This window comes from Desmodus rotundus, chromosome 6 (assembly GCF_022682495.2).
Source record: "Desmodus rotundus isolate HL8 chromosome 6, HLdesRot8A.1, whole genome shotgun sequence".
NCBI lineage: Eukaryota > Metazoa > Chordata > Mammalia > Chiroptera > Phyllostomidae > Desmodus > Desmodus rotundus.
Genome location: NC_071392.1, coordinates 159,103,899 through 159,130,906, shown reverse-complemented (window position 1 = coordinate 159,130,906; position 27,008 = coordinate 159,103,899). Strand labels below are relative to the sequence as shown.

At 61.4% G+C, this 27,008-nt stretch overlaps 3 protein-coding genes across 9 annotated transcripts in view; 1 reads left to right on the top strand and 2 right to left on the bottom strand.

Moving 5' to 3' along the window:
- Window positions 1-17,453, bottom strand: part of MAD1L1 (mitotic arrest deficient 1 like 1) — a 176,071-nt gene extending 158,618 nt beyond the window's left edge. Inside the window, exons 1-9 of one of the 4 annotated variants that reach the window (XM_053926021.2) lie at window positions 17,076-17,453; window positions 14,778-14,939; window positions 11,417-11,557; window positions 9,185-9,364; window positions 6,442-6,566; window positions 5,490-5,571; window positions 4,048-4,178; window positions 3,816-3,930; window positions 1,690-1,751 (exon numbers count right to left, since the gene is read on the bottom strand). In XM_053926021.2, coding sequence (XP_053781996.1) covers window positions 1,690-1,751; window positions 3,816-3,930; window positions 4,048-4,178; window positions 5,490-5,571; window positions 6,442-6,566; window positions 9,185-9,364; window positions 11,417-11,557; window positions 14,778-14,927 — 986 coding nt within the window. In that variant the 5' untranslated portion in view covers window positions 14,928-14,939; window positions 17,076-17,453. Of the gene's footprint in view, window positions 1-1,689; window positions 1,752-3,815; window positions 3,931-4,047; window positions 4,179-5,489; window positions 5,572-6,441; window positions 6,567-9,184; window positions 9,365-11,416; window positions 11,558-14,777; window positions 14,940-16,418; window positions 16,438-17,075 lie in introns of those variants that run through there. The other 3 variants (XM_053926019.2, XM_053926018.2, XM_053926020.1) reach the window with 3 other exon arrangements.
- Window positions 17,454-17,997: 544 nt separating this feature from the next.
- Window positions 17,998-22,076, bottom strand: MRM2 (mitochondrial rRNA methyltransferase 2). Of its 2 annotated transcripts, none has more exons than XM_053926028.1 (3): window positions 21,988-22,076; window positions 21,030-21,319; window positions 17,998-19,002 (listed from the first exon to the last, which is right to left on the bottom strand). In XM_053926028.1, exons 1-3 carry the CDS (start codon window positions 21,993-21,995, stop codon window positions 18,560-18,562), a joined length of 741 nt encoding a protein of 246 aa, XP_053782003.1. In that variant the 5' UTR covers window positions 21,996-22,076; the 3' UTR covers window positions 17,998-18,559. The 2 variants fall into 2 exon arrangements, with proteins under 2 accessions (XP_053782003.1, XP_053782004.1); XM_053926029.2 differs by lacking the exon at window positions 21,988-22,076 and adding an exon at window positions 21,644-21,964.
- Window positions 22,049-26,645, top strand: NUDT1 (nudix hydrolase 1). Of its 3 annotated transcripts, none has more exons than XM_024576967.3 (4): window positions 22,049-22,106; window positions 22,688-22,853; window positions 26,045-26,190; window positions 26,350-26,645. In XM_024576967.3, exons 2-4 carry the CDS (start codon window positions 22,702-22,704, stop codon window positions 26,520-26,522), a joined length of 471 nt encoding a protein of 156 aa, XP_024432735.2. In that variant the 5' UTR covers window positions 22,049-22,106; window positions 22,688-22,701; the 3' UTR covers window positions 26,523-26,645. The 3 variants fall into 3 exon arrangements, with proteins under 3 accessions (XP_024432735.2, XP_024432734.2, XP_024432736.2); XM_024576966.3 differs by having other exon boundaries at window positions 22,065-22,153; XM_024576968.4 differs by lacking the exon at window positions 22,049-22,106 and adding an exon at window positions 22,172-22,347.
- Window positions 26,646-27,008: the final 363 nt, after the last annotated feature.

Below are 27,008 nucleotides of genomic sequence, written 5' to 3'. Positions count from 1 at the left end.
ACAGAGCACAAGAGAGAAAACCTGCCCTTCACAGGGGCTACACGACACCCCACCCCTGCCAGCAGGCAGCCTGTGGGGCTTACACGGCAGCGCTAAGTGCGCGTCCACATGTGACGCCACGGGCACCGTGCGCAGAGCACTGCCTTCCCCCCAACGCCAGGAAAACCCGGCCAAGAGGCATCAAAGAGCTGCCACACTTCGCGCCCTGGCCTCGGAGCCCTGGGGCCAGCCTGACCAGAGGCAGAGCCTGTGGGCCAGCCCTGCTGTGCTCCTGGCCCGCTGGGCTCTCAACACTGCAGCGGGCGCGCCTGATTGGGCACACTGATTGGGCACACGCGGGCCTCTGATCTCCTGCACAAGAAGGAAGTCACGGAGGTGCCTCTTCTGACACGTCTCCCAGGGAGCAGGGGGAAGCTCCGCAGCGAGTTAATAAGCCCAGAGAACAGGAGGAAGCACAGAACATCCAGGCCCTGCTGGGCCGCCCTGCGTGAGTCTGGGCTCCGCAGGTGGAGTCCTCTGTGACTCAGAGGCAACAGGAAAACGAAGAGGCATTTTCAAGTGAGGGACGGTGGAGTCAATAATGCCCATGGCACAGCCACAGGTCCTGCCCAGCAGTCCTGCGGTGTGATGACAGGGCAGCTCTTTAAAGAAGCTTCTCGGTGTTGGCCCGGTCTCCGGGAAAGTCAGCTACCACACGAAGGCCTTAAAGCCACACAAGCGGACAAAACAACAAAAGGCTCTTTGAACACCACAGCCTGCGAGCCCCAGGCTGCAAGGACTAATCCAGAGCGATCTACCTTCCACCACACGCCTCCCAGACTACAGCAGCCAAGCAGCGACCAGGCTGCTGAGGCAGGCGGTCCACAGGGGTCCTGGGCCAAGGGGCAGCTGCCGTGGAGCGACACTGGAGAAGGAGGGGCCATGCCACACAGAGGGCAGGTGGGATAAAGATGCCCACCTACCCGTCAGACCACACGAGGCCCAGCTCGGCTGCTCGGCCCTGTACCCAGGAAGGCCGCCCAACATCCACCGGCTGCGCCCTGCTTCCCTCGCCAGCATCAGGTCAACACAGGCAAGCCAGGGAGGCTGCTGCAGCGGCCTGCCCGGGACATCAATCTTCTGTTACCGTGTTTTCATCCATTGCTGCCCATCACAAGTGCCCAACGGGCACAACTTCCCCCAGAAGCCATTGCATTCTCAGCACATACAAAAGAAAGTCCTCTGGCACAGCCCAACGAGGCCGGCCCGGCAAACGCCTGCCACCACTCGGCTGTGGATGCACAGGCTGGCTTTGCCGCCTGAGTCACGCATTGCGAACTCAGTGTCACATGAAAAGGGCCTGCCAACTCACCCACAGTACTCAGTGGGGCCCAGAGGTCTGGGGGAGTGAAAGGGTGGCACGGGAGGGGCAGACATCATGCCATGGCCCGCTGTGGCCAGTCTTGGTCAGCTAAGCCACCTTGGGCAGGAAGAGCTGGGCCAGGCCAAAAGCCCCCACTTCTCCTTTGGCCAGCCCAGTGCACCCCGGGGTCCAGCCCTGTCCCTGCCTCCGCTGCTAAAAGAGGGTGCCCTGAAGACTCAGGCAGGGAGGGCACTGGCTTCCTCAGCCACCAGGGCCTCTGCTGCAGGGCTGGGAGCCAGTGCACAGAGAGCACAGGGGGACACTGAGGCACCAGCACCTCTGCTTACCTGATGTTCAAGCCCGTGGTCTGGTCCAGTCGCTCCCAGCTTCGCAGCTTCGCCAGCAGCCTCTGAAAAGACAGGGCGGGTGGAGTGCAGAGAACGTGCCCCGGCGTCTCCAGTACAAGGACTCCAAGGCCCTCCCGCCGTCTGGCCTCGCCCCTTCACCCCCGCTCTCGCCCATCCACCATGTGCCCATGGACCCCCACACCAGACCTCATCACATGAAGCTGACAATGACACGGATGTCCAAGTCTCCCACCCTTTGGGGACCCCACCCTCAGCTCTGAGCCCAGGCACAGAGACGCTCCATGTCTGCTCCAAAGTGGACAGCTTGCTTCCCAACTGTGAACAGCACACTACACACCAACACCTCATTTGTCCTGGGTCCCCTCCCCTCTGCAGGCTCCCAGCAGGCTGTACGGCCCGTGGGTGGGCCAGCACATAGCCTCCCGGATGGCCCACACTCCTCTGGACCAAAGGAAGCCGCCACCTCTCCCCCGTATCCCAGCTGCTCTCGGGATACCCAGCTGGAGGGCAGACAGACTGAGCCCTGGAACCCAATGCCTCCCACCTACCAGGTGGCCCAGGCCCTGTGGCCCCACAGCAGGAGGGAGGCAGCCCTGAGAACGGTGTGAGGGGAGTACCCACCCCTGGCCAGTGCTGCCTACAGGCAGGCTTGTCCACATGGACCCACCCCCGGGGAACCCTCCAGGGCTCACTGCCCCTCTAGAACGTCACCACAGTGAAGGCAGGCTCCGAGCTCTGGCTTCCTGCCTTCACCCAAAGCCAGGTGCCATGTTCTGAACTCACTCACCCCATCACTCAAGTGCCTCCTGCACCCCTGTTAGTGCCAGGCCTGGCCTGGTTAGTACTTTCTTCACTGCAGCTAACACTGTCATTCCTCACTGTACAGATGAACAGAGAGGTTAAGTAACTTGCCTAGGATCACACAGCCAGTAAGCACCCACAGCAGGATTTAAAACTAGGCGGTGTGATTCTACAGCCAAAATAGTAACCAATTTCAAAATAAACTACGTCCATTCCGGGGCTGTCTTTTCAAGCTACAATCCTGGCCTGAGAGAGGAGCTCCGCTCATGCCCCATTGGGGCCTCAGGCTGGCCATGGACCTCCTCATGGGCGACAGCCACTGTCCTGTCCAGCCACAGAGGGCGCAAGCACCAGCAGGGCCTCAGCGGTACAGAACTCTGCGGGGGTCAGAGCGCTCGGCACCCCTCAAAGGCGGCGGCCACTCTTACCAGACTCCAGCACAACTGAAGAGAAGTGACATGGCATATGCCAGGCAGGCCGGCAAGGAGAGGCCACGCAGAGGGACAGAGAGACCCTGGGCCAGGGGTCGGGGGGCCTAAGTTTTGGTCCAAGCTCATGAGCACTGGGCAAGACAGAGAGCCTCTCTAGGCCGCAGCCTCACCCGCCCAGAGGAGAACCGGGGTGTTTTCAGCACTGATGTCCTACAGCCCTCTCTACATGGTCCCACAAAGTACCTGCCGCCTGTGACCCCACCAGCAGACACAGAGAAGACTCAGCACCTGCCCCCTTCTAGTCTGTGAGTGGAAACAATGTTTCAGCTCACTGGCAACAATGTCTCTTTGAGGCACCATCTGTAACAGTTGCCATTTACCACCCTAGAGCCCTGCAATTCAGAAGTCTGACCCCTTGGGGCTAAAACCTTGGAGGCCACACTCCCGGAGGCTCTAGGGAAACCATCCATTTCCTTGCCTTTTCCAGCTTCTAGAGCCACCCACATCCATTGGTTCATGGCTCCCGCCTCCACCTTCAGTACTTCCAGCCACTGTGGGACCAGCCTGCTCACTGACATCGCCCCCACACACATAAGTACTTGTGATCCCACTAGAGCACCTGGGTTACCCAGGGGATCAACCTAGCCCAGGCCAGTGGAGGGGCACCCTCAGTTCCCCTTTGCCACCTAAGGAAACAGAATCACAGTCCTGGGGACCAGGACACGACCTTTGGGGGCCAGGATTCTGCCCCCCACTCCAGCAAGCAGCCTCCATGTCTTAGGGGACCAGCTGGAACGCTGACAGAAACATTCAGAGCCCCCTAGACAACTGGGACCCCCCACAGGGAGCAGCTTCCCCAGCTCCGGCCCTCACCTCCTTCTCCAGCTCCAGGTCAACCAAGCTCTCCTGCATCTTCTCCTGGCGGCTCAGCCTCCGCTGCAGCCCCTCCACTTCCTCCCGGAGCAGACTGTTGGCCTCCCGCACCTCCCTGCAAGGGACAGGGACAAGTCACACAGACAGCCACATGTTCCAGGGGGAGGCCAAGGGCCCAAGGAGCTCCAGGCTGCACAATGGCATGAGCAGATCCCAGCCAGGACGCCCTCACCGTAGGTAGGCATTCTCCTCCCTCAGCTGCTTCAGCTCCCGCTCCACCTTGGGCAGCCGCACCAGCTCAGACTTCATGTTCTTCACAATCACAGCATCCTGCTCCTGTAGGAGCAGCTTCTGTTCCAGATCCTGATGGAGGCCAGGGACAGACAGGAGAAAGTCGTGGATGCTAAACTGCCCCAGGTCCTCAGCGACCTCCACGGCCCCGGGCCCCTCCTCCAGGAAGCCTGTCCTGCCTGCACCGGCTGTGCCTCTGCACCGGGCCTCAGCGTTCACTCCCAGGGTGGCACCCTCAGCACAGTGCACGCTCGTGTTACACGGTGGTGCTGTGCTGCTCGCAGGGGCTGGGACCCAGCGCATATCTGGCCCAAGGACACTCAGCAAAGGCTCCTGAACACACAGGCCGATAAGACACCCCACTCCCATGGGCGAGGTCTGCTTCTGTTGCTCTGCACACACACACAACTGAGTCTTTTCCCTGGGGAGAACAGCCTTTTCTGATACCCTGAGCCCCCTGAGGACACCATGGAGACAGCTGGCACCCCTCAGTGACCAGTCACTAAACGGGGTAAGAGTACGACACCAGCATCTAACGAGTCATTCGACAGACACTGACAGGGCCCACCCTGGACCAGGTCCTGAGTCCCACAGTGGGGACAGGGTGACGCAGAAGATGGAGCAGGTCTCTGCGAGGACGTTCCGGAGTCTGGGGGAGAGACGGGCGCTGGGCAGTGCAGGCCAGCAAACCCTGAGAAGTGGGCCGAGGGCTGCAGCCAGGGGGACGAAAGGCAGAGAAGGGTGACAGGGCCACGTGGAGCGGTGAGGGTGAGGAGACAGGTCAGGGAGAAGAACAGGTCAGCATCGCAGCCACAGAGGACAGCCCGTGAGAGGCCCGAGGCTAGGGGAGCAAGGGTCCTGGGGACTGAGGGGGCAAGTGCAGCGGGGAGGGAGGCGGATCGTAAGGCAGGGCGCAGAGTGTGAATGTCGCTCTCCAGGCAGCAGGCAGCCACCCCAGGGAGCTGCTGTCACTGTCCCCCTAGCAGGCCCTCCCACAGGGCAGCAGCACAGCCTGGACTTCAGGGCCAGGCCGCCTCGCACCGCGACCCAGCGCACACCAGCTGCACGGCCTCTCTGACCCAGCTTCACCACCTTCCAGCTCACACCGCGTGGACGGTCACACAGTCAGTCTCTTCTCCGTGTGTCAGTCTTCGCCCACCAGAAACACGAGCTTCCCAGGAGGATGTATCCCCGGCTCACTGTGGCATCCCAGGAAGCTTGCACAAGCCCAGCACGTGAGGGAGTGACCAGTGCAAATGGCACAGCAGGCATGGGCAGCAAGTGTCCCCACAGGCCCCTGAGCGCACCCCCGCGGGGAAGGAGGGCTGGGACCACCCGTGATGCCCACCACACACGGGCCAGGGGTGAAATTCAGCCACTCACCTTGATCCTCTGCTCCTGGTCTGTCCTCGCCTCTTGGCTCGCCTGGAGCTCCTCGATCTTCTCATTGGCCTCCTGCCACTTTCTGTTGAAGAGAAAAGCGGATGCCAGGCAGAGTGTGGTGTGTATGAGGCCGATGATCCCCCCAACCCTAAAGCTCTGCAGTAAGACACACGCACACACACGCATATCCACTCGCACAAGCGCACTCCCACACATGTGCATGCATGCTGCCGCGCACTCCCTCCAGGGACAGTCTCAGGACCCCGGGCTCCAGCCCTGGCCAACAGCTGCAGGGCCCATCTCCTCCTCAGGATGGGGCGGGCCCAGACCACTTGCCAGACCCTCTCTCGCAGCAGCACCCCAGCACCCAGTGCCACAGCCACTCACACTGCAGCTTCGGCTGCTGGCACCATTGCAGCCATGGCAAGGACCTGCTCCCGACTGTCCCCTGACTCTGCCGAGTGGCAAGGACTCTCCCTAGACAGCAACTATGAAGACAAAGGCCAACTTCTGCAGGAGAGCACTCAGCCTCCTGACCTCACCTCCGTGGGCTCTTTCACACTCTGTGCCTCCGCTCAGAATGCCGCCATCTTCTCGAACGCTCTTTCCCACCCAGCCCCCAGCTGCAGGAGACATCCACGCTGGCCTTCAGAACCCACTCAACCGCCACACCTTCTTGAAGCTCCCTTCACGAGTGCTCCCTCAGGTTGCTCTCTGGACATTTAAGATGCCACTCCGTCCTGACACTGTCCTGGCCTCAGAGGCCGCAGGTCTGCCCCGAGAGCCCATGGCGGGGAGAAAGCACATGGAGGGCACCTGCAGAGCCTCGGGGCTGCGGCACACATGGCACTCAGAGGCTGGGCGCACACGGCTGAGGGCGCAGGCGAGCCCAGGTCTCCCACACAAGGAGTGCGGGGCCACCCCACTCTGCACACGCCCCGCACTCACTCACCTGCGCTGCAAGTCCAGCTGCGCCTGCAGCTCCTGCTTCTCGGACTCCAGGCCCTTCGCCTGCAGTTCCTGGTTCATCACACTCCACTGCAGCTCCGAGATCCTGCCCTTCAACTCGCTGATGGTCTGAGAGCAGAGCAGACAGCCAGCCATTCCACGAGCAGTCACTGAGGCTGCTGCACCCAGACGCACATGAGTGTCCCACACAAAAATGCCCTCACGAGCGCCTGTCCCTCCCATCCCACTCCTGACAGCAGGGACAGAGCCATCTGCGTCTTTAGAGAACGTGACCCAGCCTCAGCCCAGCCCAGCCCCAAGGCACCGGCCCAAGCCCACCCTGCGTCTCTCATGAGCCAACAGGAGAGGCGGGGTTGTGGTGACAATGGGCTCAGGAGCCAGAACTGCTGCCACCAGGGTTGGCGGGGCCTCACGCCCCGTGACAGCCCTGCCCCTGATGCGTCAGCCACCCCACATCCTGGCACCTCAGACCCACACTGGTCCCTGCATGTGCTGGCCCTCCACATCCGGCTCCGGCTTCTCAGCCTGGACTCCTTCTCTAACCTGACACCATGACACCACTCCAGCTAAGAGCCACAGATGCCACCTGGAAGCCACAGTCAGGTGACCCCACGAAGCCAGATGCAGGGGACTGGGGCCATACTCAGGGCAATGCCGGAGTCACACAGAATGGACAGGAGCTGCCACAATGCCACAGACAGAAGCGTCCCCGGGGTAGGAAGTGGTTGAAAGAGACAACCCAGCCTGGGAAGATGTCCTGGAGAATGGCCTGGCCCAAGACAGCCAGTCCTCTGAGCACCCTGAGCCCGCCCGCCAGGCGGCCTTCTGGCAGCGGCACCACCCTTGTGGCTGTCCTCGGGGACAGAGCAAGCCTGCCCTGCAGACAGGAAAGGCCGGCCCACTCAGCAGCACCACGTATATTAGTGCATGGGAAGGCCGCCACGCCAGCCCCAGGGGCCAGACGTCAGCATAAGGGGCCCTGGGAGCAAGGGCGGGAACATGGGCCAAGGACAGTGCAGCACTGTGAGCAGCACCCAGCGGCCCCTGGGGCACCCTCTGCAGACATGGAGACCACCACACTCGTTCCCCAATCCGACTGGGCCCCTGTGACTGATGGACACTGCCGCCCCACGTCCGCCCAGGGGCCTGGCGGGGCTGGCACAGGCCTGAGTCCGCCACTCCCCGATCTGCGTGGTGTGCTTCATGACAACAGAGCCTGCCAATCTGGGAACCAAACAGAACAGAGGAGCCAAAAGCATGCTGACCACGAACACAGCCTTCCAGAAGTCGTCCTGAACCCACCAGCGCACACAGCACCTGGCACTGCGCGGGCGCTGGGTCAGACAGGCGCTGAGGGGGCGCCAGGCTGTCCCCAAGAGGGGCCCAGGGCATGGCGAGCACGGGACCCAGCACCTGGGGGAGGCGAGCACAGCAGGGGTGTGGAGTTGTGACTTTAGGCTGAGTGACTAGGGAGGGTTTCTCCGAGGAGGTGAAAAGAAAAGCGACGTTCATGGACCTGTGTCCCAAACTGGCCATGACCGTCCCCACACTGGGCCCCGTTTGGCATCCTCTTTGCAACCTCTGTGGTGAGGGGCTCCTCCTCTTGCCCTTCACTGAGCCGGGGGCCCCCACACCTGCCTCCAGGACACCAGCCCAGGATGGAGCACGGGCAAGCACACCAACCACGGGAGAGCGGCTCACCTTGAGGTCAACCCCAGCCCCCCTCCAGCAACATCAGAAGACAGACGTGGGAACACCTTCCCGGGCTCTCCAGCACTGCCAAGGAACAAAGAGGCTGGGCCTGCTCTGAAGCTGTCCCGCAGAGACACAGCGCCAAGGACCCACAGCACCCCCACCCCCGGCAGCACGGCGAAGGGGCAGGCAAGGTCAGAAGAGGCCCATGTCCCCGGCATCAGCGTGGGCCGCTTCTAAAAGGTACACAATGTTCAGCTGACAGAGCTGGTGGGGACACTGCAGCGCACCTGTGCCCCGGTGTCAAAGGTGCTCTCAGATGCTAACAGACCCCACTCACGGCCCCAAAAGTGCAAATCCACAGGCCACTGCCCACACCTCTGGGCAAAATCCTAAGTATCCCCAGAAAGCTCCACCATCCGTGACAGGAGAGACCATAGCGGAACTAGACCACCCAACAGTGGCCGACAGCACAACACAGCAGCCGGAAGCAAATGCCACCGTCGACACAGCTGTAACTGGGGCCCTGAGGACCCCGCCCTGAGGACCCTACCCTGAGGAGTTAGCAAATAAAGTAATTCAAGGAAAGTGGCCCTGGCTGGGGTGGCTCAGTGGACGGAGTGAGGGCCCAGTCAGGGCACATGCCTGGGCTGTGGGCCAGGTCCCCAGTAGAGGGTGCGCGAGAGGCAACCACACACTGATGTTTCTCTCTTTCTCTTTCTCCCTCCCTCCCCCTCGCTCTCAAAACAAACAAACAAGAAATCTTAAACTAACTCAAAAAAAGCAAAAAGCTGCACGCGTTAAGCTACCTGCTACACCTGTCTGTGTATCAGGGTGTGTGTATAAGAAACCAAAGCGTTTCCAAATGAAAATGGTTTCATCAACCACTAAGAACCGCAATTACAAAGACTAAAAGCATGCAACCCACTCACTGAAAACCACAGAAGGGAAACGCAGTGTCTTTCCTACGACGACGACGATGACACAGGAGCGAGAGGGAGGTGCACAGCGGCCAGGGTTGCGGTGGCCCTCACCTCGCCAGCCTCGGCCAGGCTGTCCTCCTTCTCCCGCAGCCTCTGGCTGGTGGCCTCCAGGCTCTGCTGGCACAGCCTGCTGCGCTCCAGCTGCTCCTTCACCTTCTCCTCTGCCTCCGCCTCCCGCTCCTGAAGCTGCCGGATTCGCGTCAGGAGCTCCTGGTTCCGGTCCACCTCGCGCTGCCGAGAAGGGAGGATCTGGTGAGCACCCTCGGGTCGGAGCAGGGAGGTCCAACCTGCCCACCGCCCTCCCTCCCTATGGCCAGGCCCCAGGCCCAGAGAAGGCCGCCAGGAGCCAGGAAAAAGCGAGCGGTGCAGGGCTCTCGCCCAGGGACCCTCTAGGGGCACTCAGATACATCACCCAGTGTCACCAGCCAACATAACCATCTGCAGCGAGGAGAGGATGCTGACAGCCCATACTCAGACCCGACCTTGGAGAGGAGCCTCTGAGCTCCAGCAGCACCAGCAGCTTCCATTGGACTGCACGCCCCTTCGGGCGTGGGCAGGCGGCCCACAGACAGGACAGCAGGCCCAGGGCCCCCTATCTGCCACGAGGGCACCTTACCTCCCGCAAACCTGCAGAGCCGGCCTGTGCTCGGACCCTCAAGCAGCCTGGCCCGTGCTGGTGAGGAGGGCCCAGAACTAAGGCCCCTCACCCTGGCACTCCTGAGCTCGAAAAAGCTGACTCGGCCACTGTGGTGGTTACTTTCAGCCTGAGGAGCAAAGGGACCAGGAAGTGGGAGCCAGAGTGCTGAGGGCCAAGGCAGAGAATCCCAGGTCCGGGGAGCCAGGCACTGCTGACCTCTGAGCTCCCATCAGAAAGCTGAGCACCAGGTACCCCCAGGGCTGCCTCACTGAGCACGAGAGAGAGCTGACACGGGGACCTCCGGCCCAGCCCCACCCGAGGAGACCCTGCAGCCAAGATGCCCGCCCCGAGGCAGAAGCAAGGGTGCGCTGACTGCACAGGGCCTGCTCTGCACCTCGCGGGACAGGATGCGGCATCTCCACGGGGGCTACCGGCCAGGCCCTCGGACACCGCTGTCACACCATCAGACAGACAGGTGTTACCATGCGGGAGGGCTGAGATTCCCGCCCACTGGTCCCCCCACCCACTGCCACACTGAGAGCCCGGAAGAACCGCTGGCACCGTGGCCCAGGGCCACCCAGTCTCTGGCAGGCAAGGCAAGGCTTCCAGGGTAGGACCCAGAGCAGCGAGGCCCAGGGTGAAGCTCAGTCAGCCCTCACCTGAGGATGGCCCCCAAAAACGGGTAATGACCCTGCAGCCACCCCCACTGGCTCACATGTCTATGAACCTTTAAGGTGCCACAGCCTGTACGGGACACTGGAGACCCGAGACAGCCAGGACAGGCCCTGTCCTCACAGGATGCATGACCCGGAGAAACCCCCACAGCTCCTCAGCCCGGCCTGAGAGCCAGGGACGTGCCGCCAGCCGTGCCAGGGCCCCGGGTCACCTCCCTCACCCTCGTAAGGGCACCCTTCCCAGAATGCCCCCCACCCACCCAAGGCCGTACTGGACCACCCAGGACACCAAGCCCCGCCCCACAGAGGACAGCCCTCAGAGCAGCCCCACACGACATGCCACAGCCAGGGGCCTGCACGCCGGGTTCAGACACACCCAACTGGCAGCACACCCTCAAAGGCCCAGCCCTCTCTACGGGGTCTAGGCAAGCACGAAAACGTGCCCGTAAGGCAGTAACGGGCCCAGACTTCCACCTTCGGGGCAGCACAGGGCCGGCACCCCACCCGCGTCTCAGAGCATTTCCACGGCTCATCTGCTCACTGAACACTCTGCAAAGTGCTGCGAATCAAAGCCAAGGAAGCACCCAGCAAAAACCTGATGCTTCTCAGTTACACGGGGGCTGTACTTCCCCGCCCCGCCGTGGGGAAGCCAGGGCAACATGAAGCAGCCCCGAGATCGAGGCTCTGTGCTCCGAGGCCCTATAACCATTTGAGCAAGACCCAGCCTGGACCCAACCCAGTGACTTTCTTAACCCATCACCCCACACCTTCTGGTAATTCTGCCAGAGCAGCATTCAGTTCTATGGGAGGGTGGGGTGTCTGCCAGCACTGTGCTGCCTCCTTGAGGAGGTGGCACACAGCTGCTGCTGGGTCCCAGAAGGCAGGCCCCGGAGACAGGGACAGAGCACCCGCTCCCAGCCAGCACAGCTCTGGGTTCTCGTGGTCTCCAGGAGCTGGCCAGCTGGAACCCACCTCATAGCTCCGGGCACTGGTGCTGGCCGCGCGCTCCAGCTCCACGCGAGCCCTCTTGTGACTCAGTTGCATCTGCATCTTCTCCCGCTCGACCTGGATGATGTGAGACTTCGACCGGATCTGCTCTGCTCGCTCTTCCAACTGACCAGGTCATGCCCAAAGAAAATACAGAAGCCTCAGTAGCCTCATCCATAGGCAAATGGCTCCAACTCACTCCCGGGACACCTGCTCCCAACCAGGCCCATACTCAGCCCCAGGGAAGAAGAAAAAAGCTGGATCCCTAGTTGGGCAGTGGGTGTGGGGATGTAGCCAGCACAGAGAAGACGACAAAGGAAAAGAGCAGGGTAGGTTTCAAGATGACAAAAGATAGGCCTGTCTGAAAAAAAGACGGCACCTTAAAAAAAAAGGGTTTCCCGTTGCTGCGTCACAAGTCACCAAACTTAGCAGCAGAACACTCCGGTCACAGGAGCTATCGGTCCCGCGGGCCAGGAAGCCAGGCACAGGCTGGGCCCTCGTAGCAGAGTCTCACAGCTGACTCAACGTCAGCGGGGCCGAGTTCACATCTGGGCCTCGGGACCCTCTCCTACCTCCCACAGCTGCAGGACAGAAGTCCCCCCCACTGCCTCGCTGGCTATCAGCCCTGGGCCACTGCAGCTCCTGAAGGCCACCCACACGCCCCACCACACGGTCCTCTCCAGCTCCAGGGCCAGCCAGGCAGCACCTCCCATGTGCAGATCCCTCTCTTGCTCTGCACCTCCGACCTCTCGGTCTCATCTCAACCCACGTTTGAAAGGCTCACCTAGGTCCTCTCCCCGTCTTAACATTACTAATTTGAGATCTTCATTTCGTGTGCAAAAGCTCATTGCCACAGTACCTCATCAGTGTTCGATTAAGTGGGAGAGTGTGGCCCACCAGGATACAGCTTAGAAGTCTGTCTCCCCCTGACGGCAGGTAAGTAGAGTTCAAGCCTTAAAGGGCCTCAGAAGACACACGAACCAGTTTCAAAGAATCACTGACTATACGGGCTTCTTCTGCAGGTGGGCTAGCGTCTGGCCACTCCAGGAATGGCCTGCAGTCCAGTGCACAGCACCTCCTGGGCACCATGCAGGCGAGCTGAGTCTTGGGACACACCCCAGAGACACTGAATCAGAATCTGTCTTGTAAGCGCAGTCCCAGGGGACTCGTACGCACATCAAGGTTAGGGAAGCACCGACTAGAGCATGTGGCTCCCGCTCCAGTCAGGGACACTTGGCAATGTCCAGAGACACTGTGGACAGTCACAAGAGGAGACAGTAGTATGTTCACTGCTGGCATCTAGTGGGTAGAGGCCAGGGACATTGCCAAACACCTTTAAATGCACAGGGAAGTTCTGCAAATCAAAGAATCCATCCTGAAATGTCAACAGTGCCAGGATGAGAAATCTGGCCAGAGAAGAGGCATTTTCTCCACCCACCCATGCGGTGGGGCCCAGTCCACGCTGCCTTCAGCCCTCAGATATTTCCCTCAGGTCCCTTCCCATCTGCTGACACGGGGAGGCCCTAACTCTGCCCTCCCTCCTACATCTGGCCTTCCTGGTCTCTGGGTCTGCAGGGGGCCCGGCTTCTCCAAAGGATGTAGCACTCCAGCTCCAGGGGGTGCCACCACACAGGGACCTGGAGTCCCAGAGACACGGGATCCGTGGCCACATCTTCCTGGAACACTGACTGCATTTGAAGAGAAGAAACCGAAACATCACTTTTATATTTACACACACACGTGTTGTAGCAAAGCAAACCATCAACACTTTCCAACGAAAACAGGACCCTTAATGAGAGGAGGGAGGAAGGGACTGCTGGGGAAGCGATACTCATCCCCGCCTCCAGGCTGCCCAGGCCTGCAGCTGGAGGCAGCGCGGCAGGAAAGCGCATGACAGGTCTCGAACCAGCAGCGTCTGGCTGTGCCACTCCGTCACTGACCCTGCGGCACTAGCTGGGTGAGAGCCGGGACCTCCAAAATTCTGGAGTCTACAGTCCTGACACAGAGGCCAGAAGGTCCCAGCATTTGCATCAGTGAACTTCTAACTTCTAACTCCTTTCGACCAGTGGGCAAGGATGACAAAAACTAAGCACAATCTATTACCACTGGTATTTCACACCAACGTGTTTAACACCAAAAACCAAAATAAAAACCCTTATTTCAGAATAAAGAACAGCCCTCGCCAAAAAAGGGCGGTGAGCCACCGGGTGCCCTAGCACACACAAGGTGACTCGGTGACTCGGGGAGGGACGCACACACTCCTGGGGCTCCCGGGGCACAGGAAGCGGCGTCCCGCACAGGACATCGCTGTCAGTCAGCTCCAGCCGCACGTGCTGCTCGCAGAAAAGGAGAACACGGCAGGACAGGCGCGATGGCTTGCAGCAGTGGTCAGTGCAGAGTGGCAGGGGCCTGGGCAAGCCTGCGGGCGCCACCCCTGTCCCTATGCAGACCCAGTGGTCCCCACCCACTGGGACTGACCCCACATCCTGTAGAAGCTGAAGTCCTTCAGGAGCCCCGACCCCCACACAACTGCGTCTGCCCTGGGCACCGCCAGGAACTTGGAAGAGAGTGAAATGACACCGTCCCCAGAGTAAAACTGCGCAAGCCAGCCCATGGCACACAGAAGCTGAGATCTGCCCACGGTGGCCCGTGACACACCCAAACCTCGCTCACCAACCCGGCTTTCCTGCCAGGCTGACCAAGACCCTGTGTTTACACACAGCCTTCCCATGTGTCACCCTTCAAGGGAGCCGGCAGCTGGCGGGACAGTTGGTGCCCGCACTCCCAGGCAGTCTGGGTTTTCCCCCATTAGACGAGTGGACCAGCTCTCCAATCCCGTCACCAGTGCTGCGAGCTCACTGGCGGGAGCCCACACAGGGCGCCCGACCGGCCGTGTGCTGCTGCTAAATCAGGCCTGAAAGCCGGGACAGCTCAGGGCCAGGCCGTGGCTCCCGGCCACCTTCCCCAAACTGTGAAGACTCCCCTAGAGGCCTGGAAGACAGCCAGCTGGCCTCCTGGCCGAGAAACACTGCCTCCACCTGCCGTCAGCCACAGGGACCATGACTGGAGCCACGACCTGTAGCGAACCCAGTTTTACTGCAGGCTAACAGAGCTAAATGAAAGGTGAGCTCCTAGGGCATCCCGTCAGCATTAGCGTGAAACACCTGGATTCGAGGACCTGCTGTGTATGGACAGCAACCGGCCTATCTGCAGGCAGGGGTCTCTCCCTGAGAGACCCCTCTCCCAACCCAGGGCACTCAGCTGTACTCCCTGGAACTGGAGCCACCCCAACTCAGGAAGGGCATCCTCACCCAGAGGCCCCCGCTCCTGCCACAAGGACACTCACCTGCATGCTCTGCTGGTACTGCAGCTGCAGAGAGCCTGGGGCAGAGGCGGGCAAGTCCAACCCGGCCCCGCCCTCCATCCGCTGAGAGATGAAGTTGTTCAGGGACCTCAGGGAGGACAGGACAGTGGTGTTCTCCCCCAGATCGTCCATGGCCACGTCTCTCTGGAGGAAGACAGGGGAGGGTCACGGCGATCCCTGCCACACGGGTGCAGCCCTGCCAGCTGCCCAAGGAGCCCACTGCCCTATCACTCCCTCCATAACACTCCAGGGCCCATAATCACATTCTTCGGCACTAACTGGGAGCCCAGGCTGCTGACTTACCAGAGACGAAATAAGAGACATAAAAAGCCAGCATGCCACCGAGCCGCCGTCAGAGTGGGGGCCTGCCCCCCACCAGGATGGACAGACCGCCCCCAGGAGAAGGGGCTCAGCAGACGGGCGGCACGTCTCCCACTGACGCCCACACCCAAAGCCCAGCTGCTGGGCACACTGGCCATAAGGATGACGATGGCCACAGCAATGCTAACTTTTAAATAATGACCTTAACAAGTCACTACTATTTTCAACCAAGTAAGTACCAAAAAGAAAGTGGCTTGACATTCGCTGGCCCCAAGACCCCTGGAGCCCAGGTTTCCCCACGGGTGCGCTGCGATGAGCAAACACACCGCAGGCCACAGCATCCTGCAGGGAAAAGTCTTCGGGGGCAGCCGCGGCGACTGCCCCCCCCAGTCTGCGCTGTGCTGCGCGTGCTCTGACACGAGACATCTCAGGAGGGGACAGAGCCCTGGCTGGCGGGGCTCAGCGGGCTGGGCGCCGTCCTGTGAACCAAAGGGCGCTGGATGGACTCCCAGTCGGGGGTTGGGCGTGTGCGGGGTTGCAGGCCGGGTCCCCAGTTGGGGGCGTGTGGCAGGCAGCTGGTGGATGTTTCTCTCCTCTCCTTCTCCCTCCCTTCCCCTCTCTCTGAGAATAAATAAAATCTTTTTTTAAGTGACAGCGCTGAGCCTGGAACCCCGGGTCCGCGTGGCTCCACAGGCTGGCTGTGCTTCCCAGCCGACGCCCAAAAGTGAGGACCGGCAGCAGCCAAGAACCTGCCAAGAACCCCGGAACCCGCGCTGCTGCTGGCCTCACAGCGAGCGCCACCGGCCCCGCCGGGCGCAGCGCCCCAGGCAGTTAACAGCAAAGGCCGCCTTCCCGCAGGTGGGGGCCGTTTGCCCCTTAGGCCGGGCTGGCTCCCGCAGATCTCCCCCACGTGTCAGACTGAGAGCACCCCCCGCACCCCCCAGGAAGGAAACACCAGGTGCGGACCCTGATTCTGAGCTCCCCACCCCGCAGGCGCCTCGGCAGCGCGCGCGCACAGCCCCGGCTGCCACCCCGCCCGCGCGACCCCGCCCTTCGCTCTCCGTGGACGGCGGAGGGGAAGGGAGGGCGGGACCGGCGCGGGCCACACCTGCCGCCCCACGACGGGGAAGGTGGCCAGCCCGCCCTCTCTCGAGACGCCCACCCCGTCGGGACGGGCCACGGGCCACCGCCCGGACGCAGGCCCGCCTCCTGCAGCGGCCCAACCCCTCCGGGCCTGCGCTGCGCCCGCCGGGCCCAGGCGCCTGCTCCTCGGCGAGCCGAGCGGCGCGCGGGGAGACGCACCGAACCCGCCCGGCGGTCCGCACCCCGCCGCCGGGCCGGCCCCGCGCGCTTTCGCCGTCTTCCCGGCGCGCACCCCGCGGGCAGCACGCCGGCCCCGGCGGCCGGCCACCGGCGCGTCCCCGCCCACCCGGCCGCGGAGCCGCAGCGACCCCTACGCCTCCCCCGAGGAAGCGCAGGCGACGGGCCCCGACGGCCCGGGGGCGCCTCCCGAGGACCCTGCCCCGTGGCACGCCAGCCTCGAGGACACCGGCCGTGTCCGGCGGCTCCTTCTCCCGGAGGGAAGCCGGGGGGCCTCCGGGGGCGCGGCGAGCACGGGGCTCGGACTGGCCCGGGCGCGGAGGGACGGCAGGGAGCAGGGGGACGCGGGCCGGGGCGCGGCGGAGGGGACAGGGACAGAGGAGAGGTGAGAGGGGTCGTGGGAGGCACGCGGGGACGCGGGGGGGACACAGAGACACGGGAGGGGGCGCGCGGGGGCCGCCGAGTCGGAGCCCCGAGACGACGGAGGGGGCGGCGCCCAGCCTGGCCTCACAGGCAGCCCGGCCCGGGCCCCGACCCCCGGCGGCCCGCCCGCCCTCCTCGGCCCCCAGCCTCCCGACACCCGGCCCCCCAGCTCAGCCCGGCCCTCCCGGTGCCCCCCGGCCTCGGCCCTCAGCTCACCGGCCCTCAGCGTACCGGCCCTGTCAGCCCGCCGCCGCAGTCGCAGCTCAGATCTCCCTCCTCTCTGCCCGCCTATCGCGAGACGAGCGGCTGAGCTCTCGCGAGACCGCGGCGCGGCCGGCCGTGCAGCGCCGGTCTCTGCCCCGCGGCCCTGCGGGTTCCGCGCTGACCCACGGGTCCGCGGGCTCCCCTGTCCTCTCCCCCCGGTACCCGTGCGACGGGGCGCTGACCCCACGGGGCACCCCTGGGACTGCCGGGGCGGCCGTCCGCGTCGTATTGTGTGGAATGGCACCGCCAAACCTCGGCACGCTGCCGTTGCCGAGATCCAGCTGCCGCCGTACTTCCTTCCCTCCCCGCAGGGCGCCTGCGTACAGCGAAGTGCCGTGCGCCTGCGCCCCCTTCTCCGGGTCACAGCCAGCACTGCCCACTGTCCCCCGCAAGGACAGCAGCCTAGATCTGTCCAGGGACGCGAGTCCTTCTCCTCCTGGCCACCCGCCCCACTGCGGCCCGGGGCCTGCACCGAATCCCCTTCTTCCTGAGGACGAAACACACGTTCGTGGGGTACCCCCCCCCCGCACCAACGCACGGGACCAGGAAGGGGAGCCTGTCGTGGAGGCAGGATGGCGCGCTGTCTGGACTCCTACGTGAAATTAGTTGAAAACTGGAACTCAGTCCAGCACTGCCCTTTGGGCAGCCAGACTAAGCCCCAGGCCCGGAGGGAGACTCCTGGGTCCTTGGGATTCGATCATCGCTACAGTCAGTAAACTTCTGGGGGGAAACAGTTTTGAAGACACTATTACACTTGTTACAAAATCAAACTTAGAGGCATAGCCATCCCTTCAGATGATACAGCCTACGTTGTCTTATGGAGCAGCATGGAGTCCTGAGGAGTGAAAGGAAACACACGAACACACTGCACCGCTGCTCGCAGAGGCAATTAATTACCTTTATGGTCTGGGGAGCCCGCATGTTACAGCAACGTAGACTCCAGCAAAACCCAAAGCACACCTACCCCAGGCAGAAATTCATACCAAACTCCTTCCCTAATTGCCCTGGGAATTCTCGCTGCTGGAAGAATGGATGTCTTTCCAGACCATTCACCGGACAGATAGGAATCAATTCCAGACTGAAATTTCAGACTTTTCTGTTATACTGTAGGACCAAAACCACAACTGAAACCTGCGCTGCTCCTGGAACGCAGGCGGCACCCGTTGCTGGTAACTGGCTAAGTCTGCAGGGTGAGAACGTGCAGGGGGGCGTGGGTCTCTCTCTCCAGCTACGCCTCCTGCATTTCAGTTCTACCCTCCCAGCCAGTCTTCCCTCTCTTTCTCACCAAAATGCCCTCTTCACAAGTCATGTGATGGGCGGTGGTTTATCATGGCCACTGAGTATAGTGTTGTTCTCTTTTCAGTTTTAGAAAAAAGGGTCCCCACGTGTCCGGCATGCACTCGCAGGGAGAAGGACCAGCAACAGTGGAGGAAAGCTCAGCCCTTCCCAGACCCTTTTGCCCCGCGGTACTGGGTGGCCAAGATGTACACCTCTGCAGAGTCTTTCCTGCTGGCTTCAGGCTTCAGCGTCCGGGTGTTCTGGAACTCCCCCATCAGTCTCTTCTGCAGCCGATGGCTTTGACTTCCAGCCCAGGTTTTACAAAGGAATGACCCCCCAGGGTGCAAGATCTCTGGAACCATGTCCAGAAGGGACAAGCACAGTCCAATGAGTCTGTCGTGATCCAGGCCCCGGATCCCTGTGGCATTGGGTGCCATGTCACTCAGAATGACATCTGCTGTCCCACCAGGAAGCAGTTCTTGGATTTTCTGGAAGGTTTTTGGGTCAGTCACATTAGCAGGGCACAAAAAAGTTGCTCCTCCCAGGGGTGATATGTGAAGAAGATCTACCCCAAGCACGAAGCCAACAGGGCTGCTGGGATCTAAGGGAGAAACAGTTAATGAATTATTTATTTACACCCTGACTCTTCCCAAAAAATACGCGCAGCAAAGTAACGAAACAAAGAATCAGGATCAAGGAAAAGAGCTGATATGCAAAGAGGCGGACAGGGGCCCTTTCCCACTTTGTGTACATCCTCCAAGAACACGCGTGGGGCAGTGGTGGTCCTTCACTCTGCATCTGAGGAACCTAAGGCCCAGAGAGGCGGAGCGACTGCCTCAGATTTCATTTCATCCCATTCCCTGAGGCTGCGCTCCTCCTCATCTCCCAGTGCTCTTTTGATAAACTGAAATAGGAAATGATACACTAAAGTGCCTCTGGATACATCAACAAATCCATTCTGCAGCTTCAGCCAAATTCTTTCATTAGACAGAAGTCAAGATTTGGGGGAAAGTACAAATACAGAATAAGGTCCAAAACAGATACCTTGCCCGAACTACAGTGCCACCAGTTGTGAAGTAAAGAGGTGTCATTGTTTCACTTTACCTAAAACGAGACCCTTAGCCTGCACGCTGCTGTCCCCAGCCTCCCTCCCTTTGCTCTGGGGCTGCAAAGGCCCCGACCCTCACAAGCCCTAGCGTCCCCTCCCTGCGTCACCTCCCTACTCAGAGTTCATTCTGCTGGCATATGTCAGGGCTGATAAGTTAAGGGCAGTCACAGATTTGTTAGTTCAGTCTGTTTAGTAAAAAGGCTGCTCCACAGAGGGAAGAAGGGAAATGTGTTTTATTCCTACGTAAAGATTAGACGTGCGCGGACTTTGCAGAGCACCTCAATTCGCAAAGGCTAAAACTCTGCCTTCTCAGCCCGGGAAAGCGGGACACCGCGCATCTCGTGTCACGCACGGTGGCCTATTTCCGCATCACCCCACGTTACCACCTCAGGGAGCGGCCACTACAAGCAAATGGCTGTGGGTGCAGTTGGGCGACTTCTGGGAGAAAAAGAAAGCAAGTTAAACTTGGCCGTCCTCCTGCTTCTCCCAAAGAGCCCTTGGGGAAGGGGAGCCACTGGAGTTAGGTCTCTGGATAGGCCAGTGGTGCCAGTGAATTTTCGGACCCCACTCCATTCACTGGTCAGCAAGTAGTGGAACTGAAAGCACAGTTTCCGCGCGCTGTTCTTAGGCCCCTGTGGCACCCCAGCCACACAGCAGGGCTGCTGGGCAGGCCCAGCGCTGTGCCCCCTGCTGGTCACTATACTCCCTGACTGTCAGTGACCTCATGGGGAGAACCGGCACCAGCGTCCCGCTCCCAGGTGTCCGGGAGAGGCCTTTGAGAGCCACCACGAGTGTCACACTAACGCACACCAGTGCGCACAGGACCGTCGGACGCTACAGCAGGAAGTACAGGTAGCGAGAACCCTCACGTAGCGTTGCGACCCAATGCCCAGATGAGGTGACAGTACCACCAGCACCTGTTCAAAAGGATGACATCATTTTCTAAGTTGTGTGGGTGTTGGTTTACCTGTTTTTTAATCAGAAGAACCTTTTTTATACATTTTTTTAATAAAAAGTTCCAACTGGTATGGCTTAGCGGATTGAGCACCAGCCTGCAAACTGAAAGGTCGCCAGTTCTATTCCTAGGCAGGGCACACGCCTGGGTTGTGGGCTGGGTCCCCAGTGGGGGGGGTGTGAGAGATAACCGATGAAAATATCTCTTACACATGGATGTTCCTCTCCCTCACTTTCTCCCTTCCTCCCTTCCCCTCTCTCTAAAAAGAAATAAAGTTTTTATTTAAAAAACCTTTGAAAAACCTGAAAATATGAAAGATAAAAGCAAGGAGGTCCCTCCAGCTGAGCCAGAGGTGAGAACCTGGAGCCCCAGCTGTGAGAGCAGAGCAGCCCCAGAGGGACCTTGAGGAGACAGAGGGCTTCAGGGACCAGGACCTAGAAACCCCCACGGTGCTGTTATGGACATTAAGTAAAAAAAAAAAAAAAAAAAAAAAAGACCTCAGCCGCTCCGTGTCCTCGGGCTCATGGCTCTACAGACTGGCCCTAAGATCCGCAGGAGTCCCCACCTGTGCCTGCTGCGTTGACCCTCTGCACAGCCACCTGGCTCCATGCCCCAGGGGCTGCCCCACAGTCTAATACCCGGAGGCCGGGCCGCAGGATCCGGTGCTTTGCATCCATCTCCAGAAGCTTGAAGGCGCTTCGACACCGGTAACTCTCCACCTTCGCAGCCTTCACGAACGGGTCCTTCAACTGCCGCATCAGCCACAGGTGCTCGGCGCCAGTCCGAGTCCTGTAGTGACTCACAGAAGTGTGGAAGCCGTGACGCCCAAGGGCAGCGCACGCCAGCTTCCAGGACCTGATGAGAGAAAGGGGGCAGGCAGGCTGGCATCACATACCCAGAAGTCCTGAACTCGGTGAGGCCCTCGGTGCAACCCGCGCGTTTTTAGAGATGGGGCACGGGGCCCAGGAGAGGAGGCCACCTGACAAAGCCACAGCCAGAAAGCAGGTGTGCGGACTGAGCCGCGACGCCCAAACTTCACACTAAAGGGGTCCTGGGCGCCAGAATCACGCCCAGTGGCCGGGGGGAGGGGTGGATACTGGGGTCACGCAAACCTATCCCCCTGACTGGGCAGCTGACCGCCTCCACCCCCACCCGCATCCCGGATTCCGCCACATCAACCTCCCCTCTCTCAGGAGCTCTGCGCCTCAGCCTTCAGGCCTGCCAGCTTCGCCTCCACCTGCAGGGCCACCTCGTCTGCCCCATCCTCTTCCTAAAACCTTGTACAGCTCTCTGCCCGCCCCTCGCTCCCCGGAGCCTCGCCGACTGTCCGCCCCGAGTGCGTAGTCCTCCTCCCGGCACCGAGCCGGGCGGACTGAGTCCCGGCTACGGCGGAGGTGGGCTCTGCGTCCCTTCGGACGAGGACGCCTGGGGTGCGCCCCCGGCCACTCCCGCCCCCTGCGTGCTTGCAGCAGGCGCCCCATAAACGCCGCATTTGCACGGCCGCACGCCCCAGCGCGGCCTACCCCGCCATGGGTGCCGACCCGCTCGCGCCACCGGAAGTGCCAGCTCCGCTTCCGGCCCTAGGCCACGCCCCCCAGAGGCGGCGTGCGGGTGGGGAGAGCGCGCGGGGAACGCTGTTCAGGTACGTCGGAAGTCGGGCACCCGGGGCACCTGAGGAAGAGGGAGCAGGTGAGCAGGAGGCCAGGGCGTCCGGGAGGGGGTTCAGAGAGCCATCGGATGAGCCAGTGCTTATATTGGTGCCGAGCGAGCGCGGGGACTGGACCGCCCCTGCTGGTGCGGACACGCGGAGCAGGACCAGCCGGTGCTGGGAGCCGAGAGGGGAAGATGGGCCACTACCGGACCTGCTTTCTACCCCAGACCAGGTGCTCAGGGGCAGGCCAGCCACACGTGCAGAGCTGGGGAATTACCAGCAGCTCCCCCTCTCTGCCTTCCGGAGCACGCTCCCGTCCCGCCCGGCCGCGGGACGCGGGCTTCCATTCACACCTATCCGCGCCCAAGTCCCACTGACCCGGCCCCCTTGAAAGGTTTTCTTAGCCTCCGCGGAGGAAGAAATGCCAATCAGCCACAAAATTAGCAAATTAACAAAGTGGCAACCCATGATTGGTGTTCCCTGTTTTGACGTCAGCCGTCTCTTCCGGGTTGTAGTTCGGCTGCCATTTTGTCCTACCCCGCCCATCCTGACACCCCTTGCCTTCCTCCTAGAACCCAAGGGCTCCATGGGCGCCTCCAGGCTCTACACCCTGGTGCTGGTGGTGCAGCCTGAGCGAGTTCTCCTGGGCATGAAGAAACGGGGCTTCGGCGCCGGCCGGTGGAATGGCTTCGGGGGCAAAGTTGAAGAGGGAGAGACCATCGAGGACGGGGCCAAGAGGTGAGGGAGGGGTGAGCCTGACCACAGGACCAGCTTCCCCAGGGGTACGGATCCCGGCTGCAGAGCCAGGCCCCTGGTTTCACCACTTGGAGCCCCATGACCTGGAGCAGGCGCCTAACCTTTGAGCCTCAGTTTCTTCACCTACGAAGTAGGAAGAACAGCAGTACCCACCGCGCAGGATTGTTGCACAGACTTGGGGAGACAGCGCAGATAAAGGGGCTGGCGGTGCCCCGCACGGAGTGCTCAGGGCGTGTTAGCGGCTGCCTGCCGGGCCGTGGTGGTTTTCAGGACACGTTTGGGAAGCTGCTGTGTAGTGCTCAGGGCGTGTTAGCGGCTGCCTGCCGGGCCGTGGTGGTTTTCAGGACACGTTTGGGAAGCTGCTGTGTTTGCAGCTCGGGTTGAAAAGTCCTGGCTTCCTCTTTCTAGCTGGAGCAGGGCAGTCCCACCTCTGCTCCTCTCCCTTCCGACACTGTCTGTCCCTAGGACACCCCAAGCTGTAACCCTCCCCCCTGCTCCTCCTGGCTCGCCGTGCAGACCCCTTCTCAGCCTTCCAGATGGCTTTCCAGATAAATCTCGCCCCGTGTGTTTCCTCCACAGCACTGTCGTTTCTAGTCATTGAGTCCTTTGCCCTCTGTCCCCTAGAAGCGCTCCGTGAGCCAGGACTAAGACACTTCATCAGCCAAGTTTGAGAGGAGGCACACCGAGTCTATGGGAGAGGGCAGGCCTTCCGCGGGGTGTTTAGGCACTGGTCGCTGCTCTCCAGGCAGCCTGCACCCTGACTTCTGTCACAGTGGGTGGCGTTGGCCCGTCCTGTAGGCAGCATCACACAGGATAGGCCTTTGCGTCTGGGCTCCGCCCGGTGTTCCCTCTGCATGGAGGAGCGGTCTGCCACCTCACGGCCCTGCGGCGTTCCAGTTACAAATGCCCCAAGGTGTGTCTGCACCCTGTTCTGCCAGGACAGCCTTGCACAGCCGGTGCCCGTGTGCCCCCTTCCTGGGGGAACTCCCCTAGGGGGAGCCTCTGAGTCAGTCTGTCACAGTGGATAGTGGCAGCGTTCCAGGCTAGCTGTGCTCCCTGAAGGGGCCCGCAGACGCAGGAGTCTGCTTTCCAAATCCCAGCCATGTGCCCTGACTGGGAACCGAACCCACGACCCTTCGGTTTGCAGGCTGGCGCTCAATCCACTGAGCCATGCCAGCCAGCATTCCATCCATTTACTTTTAATCGGTATGTCACACTCTATATTGTTTAGTCCTTATATTTTGAATCTGTACATTTAACGGGTGTGCCTTGTAGACAACACGTAGCTGGGTCCTGCTTTCCGACCCACTCTGACAGGCTCTGAACTGGTGCTCTGACCACTGGCGTGCGGGGCGATCGCTGATTCCGTTGCCGTCCACCATGTCCGTTCCTGTGCCTCCTCTGGTCCTCCACGTTCTCCCGCCTTCGGTGGCTTCCGCTGAGCATTTCACACGATCCATCATCTTGCTCAGCGTCTCACTGTCCCCCTCCCACCCGCGCTAGTGCTCGCCCCAGCGTTTGTAATCCACTGACATCTAATCCAAGTCCCGGTGCCCAGACGGCTTCGCACCGAGACCCCTCCGCTCCCCGCCCGTCCCTGGGCCGCGGCCGTCACGGACGAGTCACAGCAGCACGGGATACACGCACGAGCGGGCGTGGCGCTGCCGCTGTTTCAGACTTCCGTCTGTGGGAGCAGTTGGGATGACGGAAATAAAACGTTGCCTCGACGCGTTCCTTCCTCGGTGCTCTTGTCTTCGTGCGGACCTACGCTCCCAGCCCGCACTTGTCTTCTCACCAGGCGGGCCATGAAGCCCCTGGACTTCTGTTTGAGAAAGCCTTTGTTCCTCCCTCCCCTGTGAAGGGCTGTCTCACAGGGTACCGGATTCTGGGGTGGTGGGTGTTTCCTCTCAACACTTTAAATACTTACTCCACTCTCGATTCTCCCTCACGTGGCGGCTGAGGAGAAGACAAGGGTGATTCTTCCCTTTGCGCGTCTTTTAGCGACACTTTGGTAAGCAAACATCTGTGGTTTGCGTGTAACCCCACACACAAGGGTTTTTCTTTACGGCTGCCATTTTCCACGTCCCTCTAAGAAGTGCTTGCCTGTCCCAAGCTCGCTGTCCTAACGCGGTGGGAAGGCCAGCGCTGTGGGGCCCTCTGTGTGACGGCTGTGCGGCTGACAGCACCGCTCACTGAAAGACCATGTGTCCCTCCATACTGGTGCCACCTGTGTCACACACCAAGTCCTGTGACAGGTGGTGCAGCCAGGATGCCATTCCTCTCCCGCTCTGTCCAGTGCCTGCATCACAGGCTGGCAGATGAATGACCAAGCTCGGCACAGCTGACCGGATGCCGCACTGGGCCACCAGTGGCCCCCCGGCAGCTGCCCAGCCCATGACCTCACTCCTCTCCTCTGTCCTGACCTCACCCCAGAGCACAGAACCCTGCAGGCTGACAGCTTTATGACAAAGGTCTCCCGTACCCTCAGAGGTTCACGATCCTTTGCACTTTGGGGCCTCCTCCAGCAGGTGGGGCTGTACAGGATGCTTGTTCTTGGACGGGGTATCCACAGGGGCTGTCCCTGGAACATGTAAGCAGTGGTCCTGAGGACAGAACAGACCAGAAAGGGGGCCAACTGAGGCAGGGCAGAGCGTCCCATCAACCACAGAGGTGATGCTGCAGGGGCAAGGGGTCTCCTTGTCAGAACAGAGGTTAGAACAGCAGCAGCCTGCATGGCGGCGCTGTGCTCGGCGTGAGGCGGGGAAGGACAACCCCTCCTGTGGGAAGGCTCTGGTTCTGGTTCCCAGCTCAGGTTCTGGCAGCCTGCAGGGGTTCCCGGCTCTACCAGCCTCCTCCCAGGAGCGGCCAAGCAGCAGAGTCCAGCCAGGCCAGGGTTGCCGCGGGGTCCCAGGACGTGCTGGCCAGTGAGTCCTTGCCCCAAACCAGCGCCGTCACAACCCTCACCCCTCCCCAGACCTCAGAAGCAGCCAGCCCTAAAAGGTCCAGGTAACTGCAAAGCCCTGCAGGGTGGGGACCCCTCCTGCGGCCCAGCCCGCGTCGTGCCGCAGCTCCCTGGCCACGCTCACGGGCCCACACGCTCATTCCGAGTCCTCCGGCGCTGCGCCCAGGCTCTGCTCGGACGGGCCGTGCTCTAGCTGTGGCCCTCTCCCCAGGGAGCTGCAGGAGGAGTGTGGCGTGACCGCGGACACGCTGCACAAGGCGGGCCACATCCTGTTCGAGTTCGCAGGCGAGCCTGAGCAGATGGACGTGCACATCTTCCGTGCAGACAGCGTCCACGGGACCCCCACGGAGAGCGACGGTGAGTCCGAGGGCACGGACACCCTGCCCCACCTCCCACTCTGCCCTGCAGTCGGGAGGATTCCCATCACAGCCCCTCACACACTGTGCAGCAGGCGCCCTGGGAAAGCCGGTCTAAGTCTCCACTGATAGTCAGCCCCGCTCTTCCCACCCGCCCCAGAGATGCGGCCTCAGTGGTTCCCACTGGACCGGATCCCCTTCGCCAACATGTGGCCAGATGACAGCTATTGGTTCCCCCTCCTGCTTCAGAAGAGGAAGTTCCACGGGTACTTCAAGTTCCAGGGGCAGGACACCATCCTGGACTACCAGCTGCTCGAGGTGGCCGATGCCTAGAGGCAGAACCCTGCCCGCCCGCACTGTGCAGTGGGTCCCCGAGCCGAGCCACTGCCGGGGTTTCCCGTCTGGAACTTGATTGGAGGGAAAGGGAAACGTAATAAACGTCTTCTGCTCTTTCAACATTCCTCACCAGGCCCCCACAGCCAGCCCAGGCCCGTCCTCAGGAAGCCGCTGGATGTGCTGGGCTGTGGCCACACCACTGGGCACAGAAGGGATGCAGGTGGTGGGGGGTGCGGGGGGACGGGACAGTTCCTGGCACTGTCCCGTGGTGGCTGCTGGTGGTGGGAGCTGGCAGTGATGAGGATAGTGCCACAGGCTCCTGTTGGGGTCACAGAGGTGGGCAGCATGCTTGTCCTCAGCACCCTGGAGATTCCACACTGTACACTAGGGGAAACCGAGGAACAGCCAAGGCCAGGGCTGCAGCTCTGGTCTAACACCCTGGAGGCCAGTCACCATCCCTCAGCCCGAGGGACGGGCTGTTCT

Bases quoted from the DNA above. Each gene is read 5' to 3' on its own strand.
- NUDT1 (XM_024576967.3), top strand. From the start codon at position 22,702: ATGGGCGCCTCCAGGCTCTACACCCTGGTGCTGGTGGTGCAGCCTGAG. The intron at 22,854-26,044 runs GTGAGGGAGGGG...CCCTCTCCCCAG, and splicing joins ATCGAGGACGGGGCCAAGAG to GGAGCTGCAGGAGGAGTGTG. The intron at 26,191-26,349 runs GTGAGTCCGAGG...CACCCGCCCCAG, and splicing joins GACCCCCACGGAGAGCGACG to AGATGCGGCCTCAGTGGTTC.
- MRM2 (XM_053926028.1), bottom strand. The intron at 19,003-21,029 runs GTGGGGACTCCT...TTTCTCCCTTAG, and splicing joins GGTCAACGCAGCAGGCACAG to ATCCCAGCAGCCCTGTTGGC.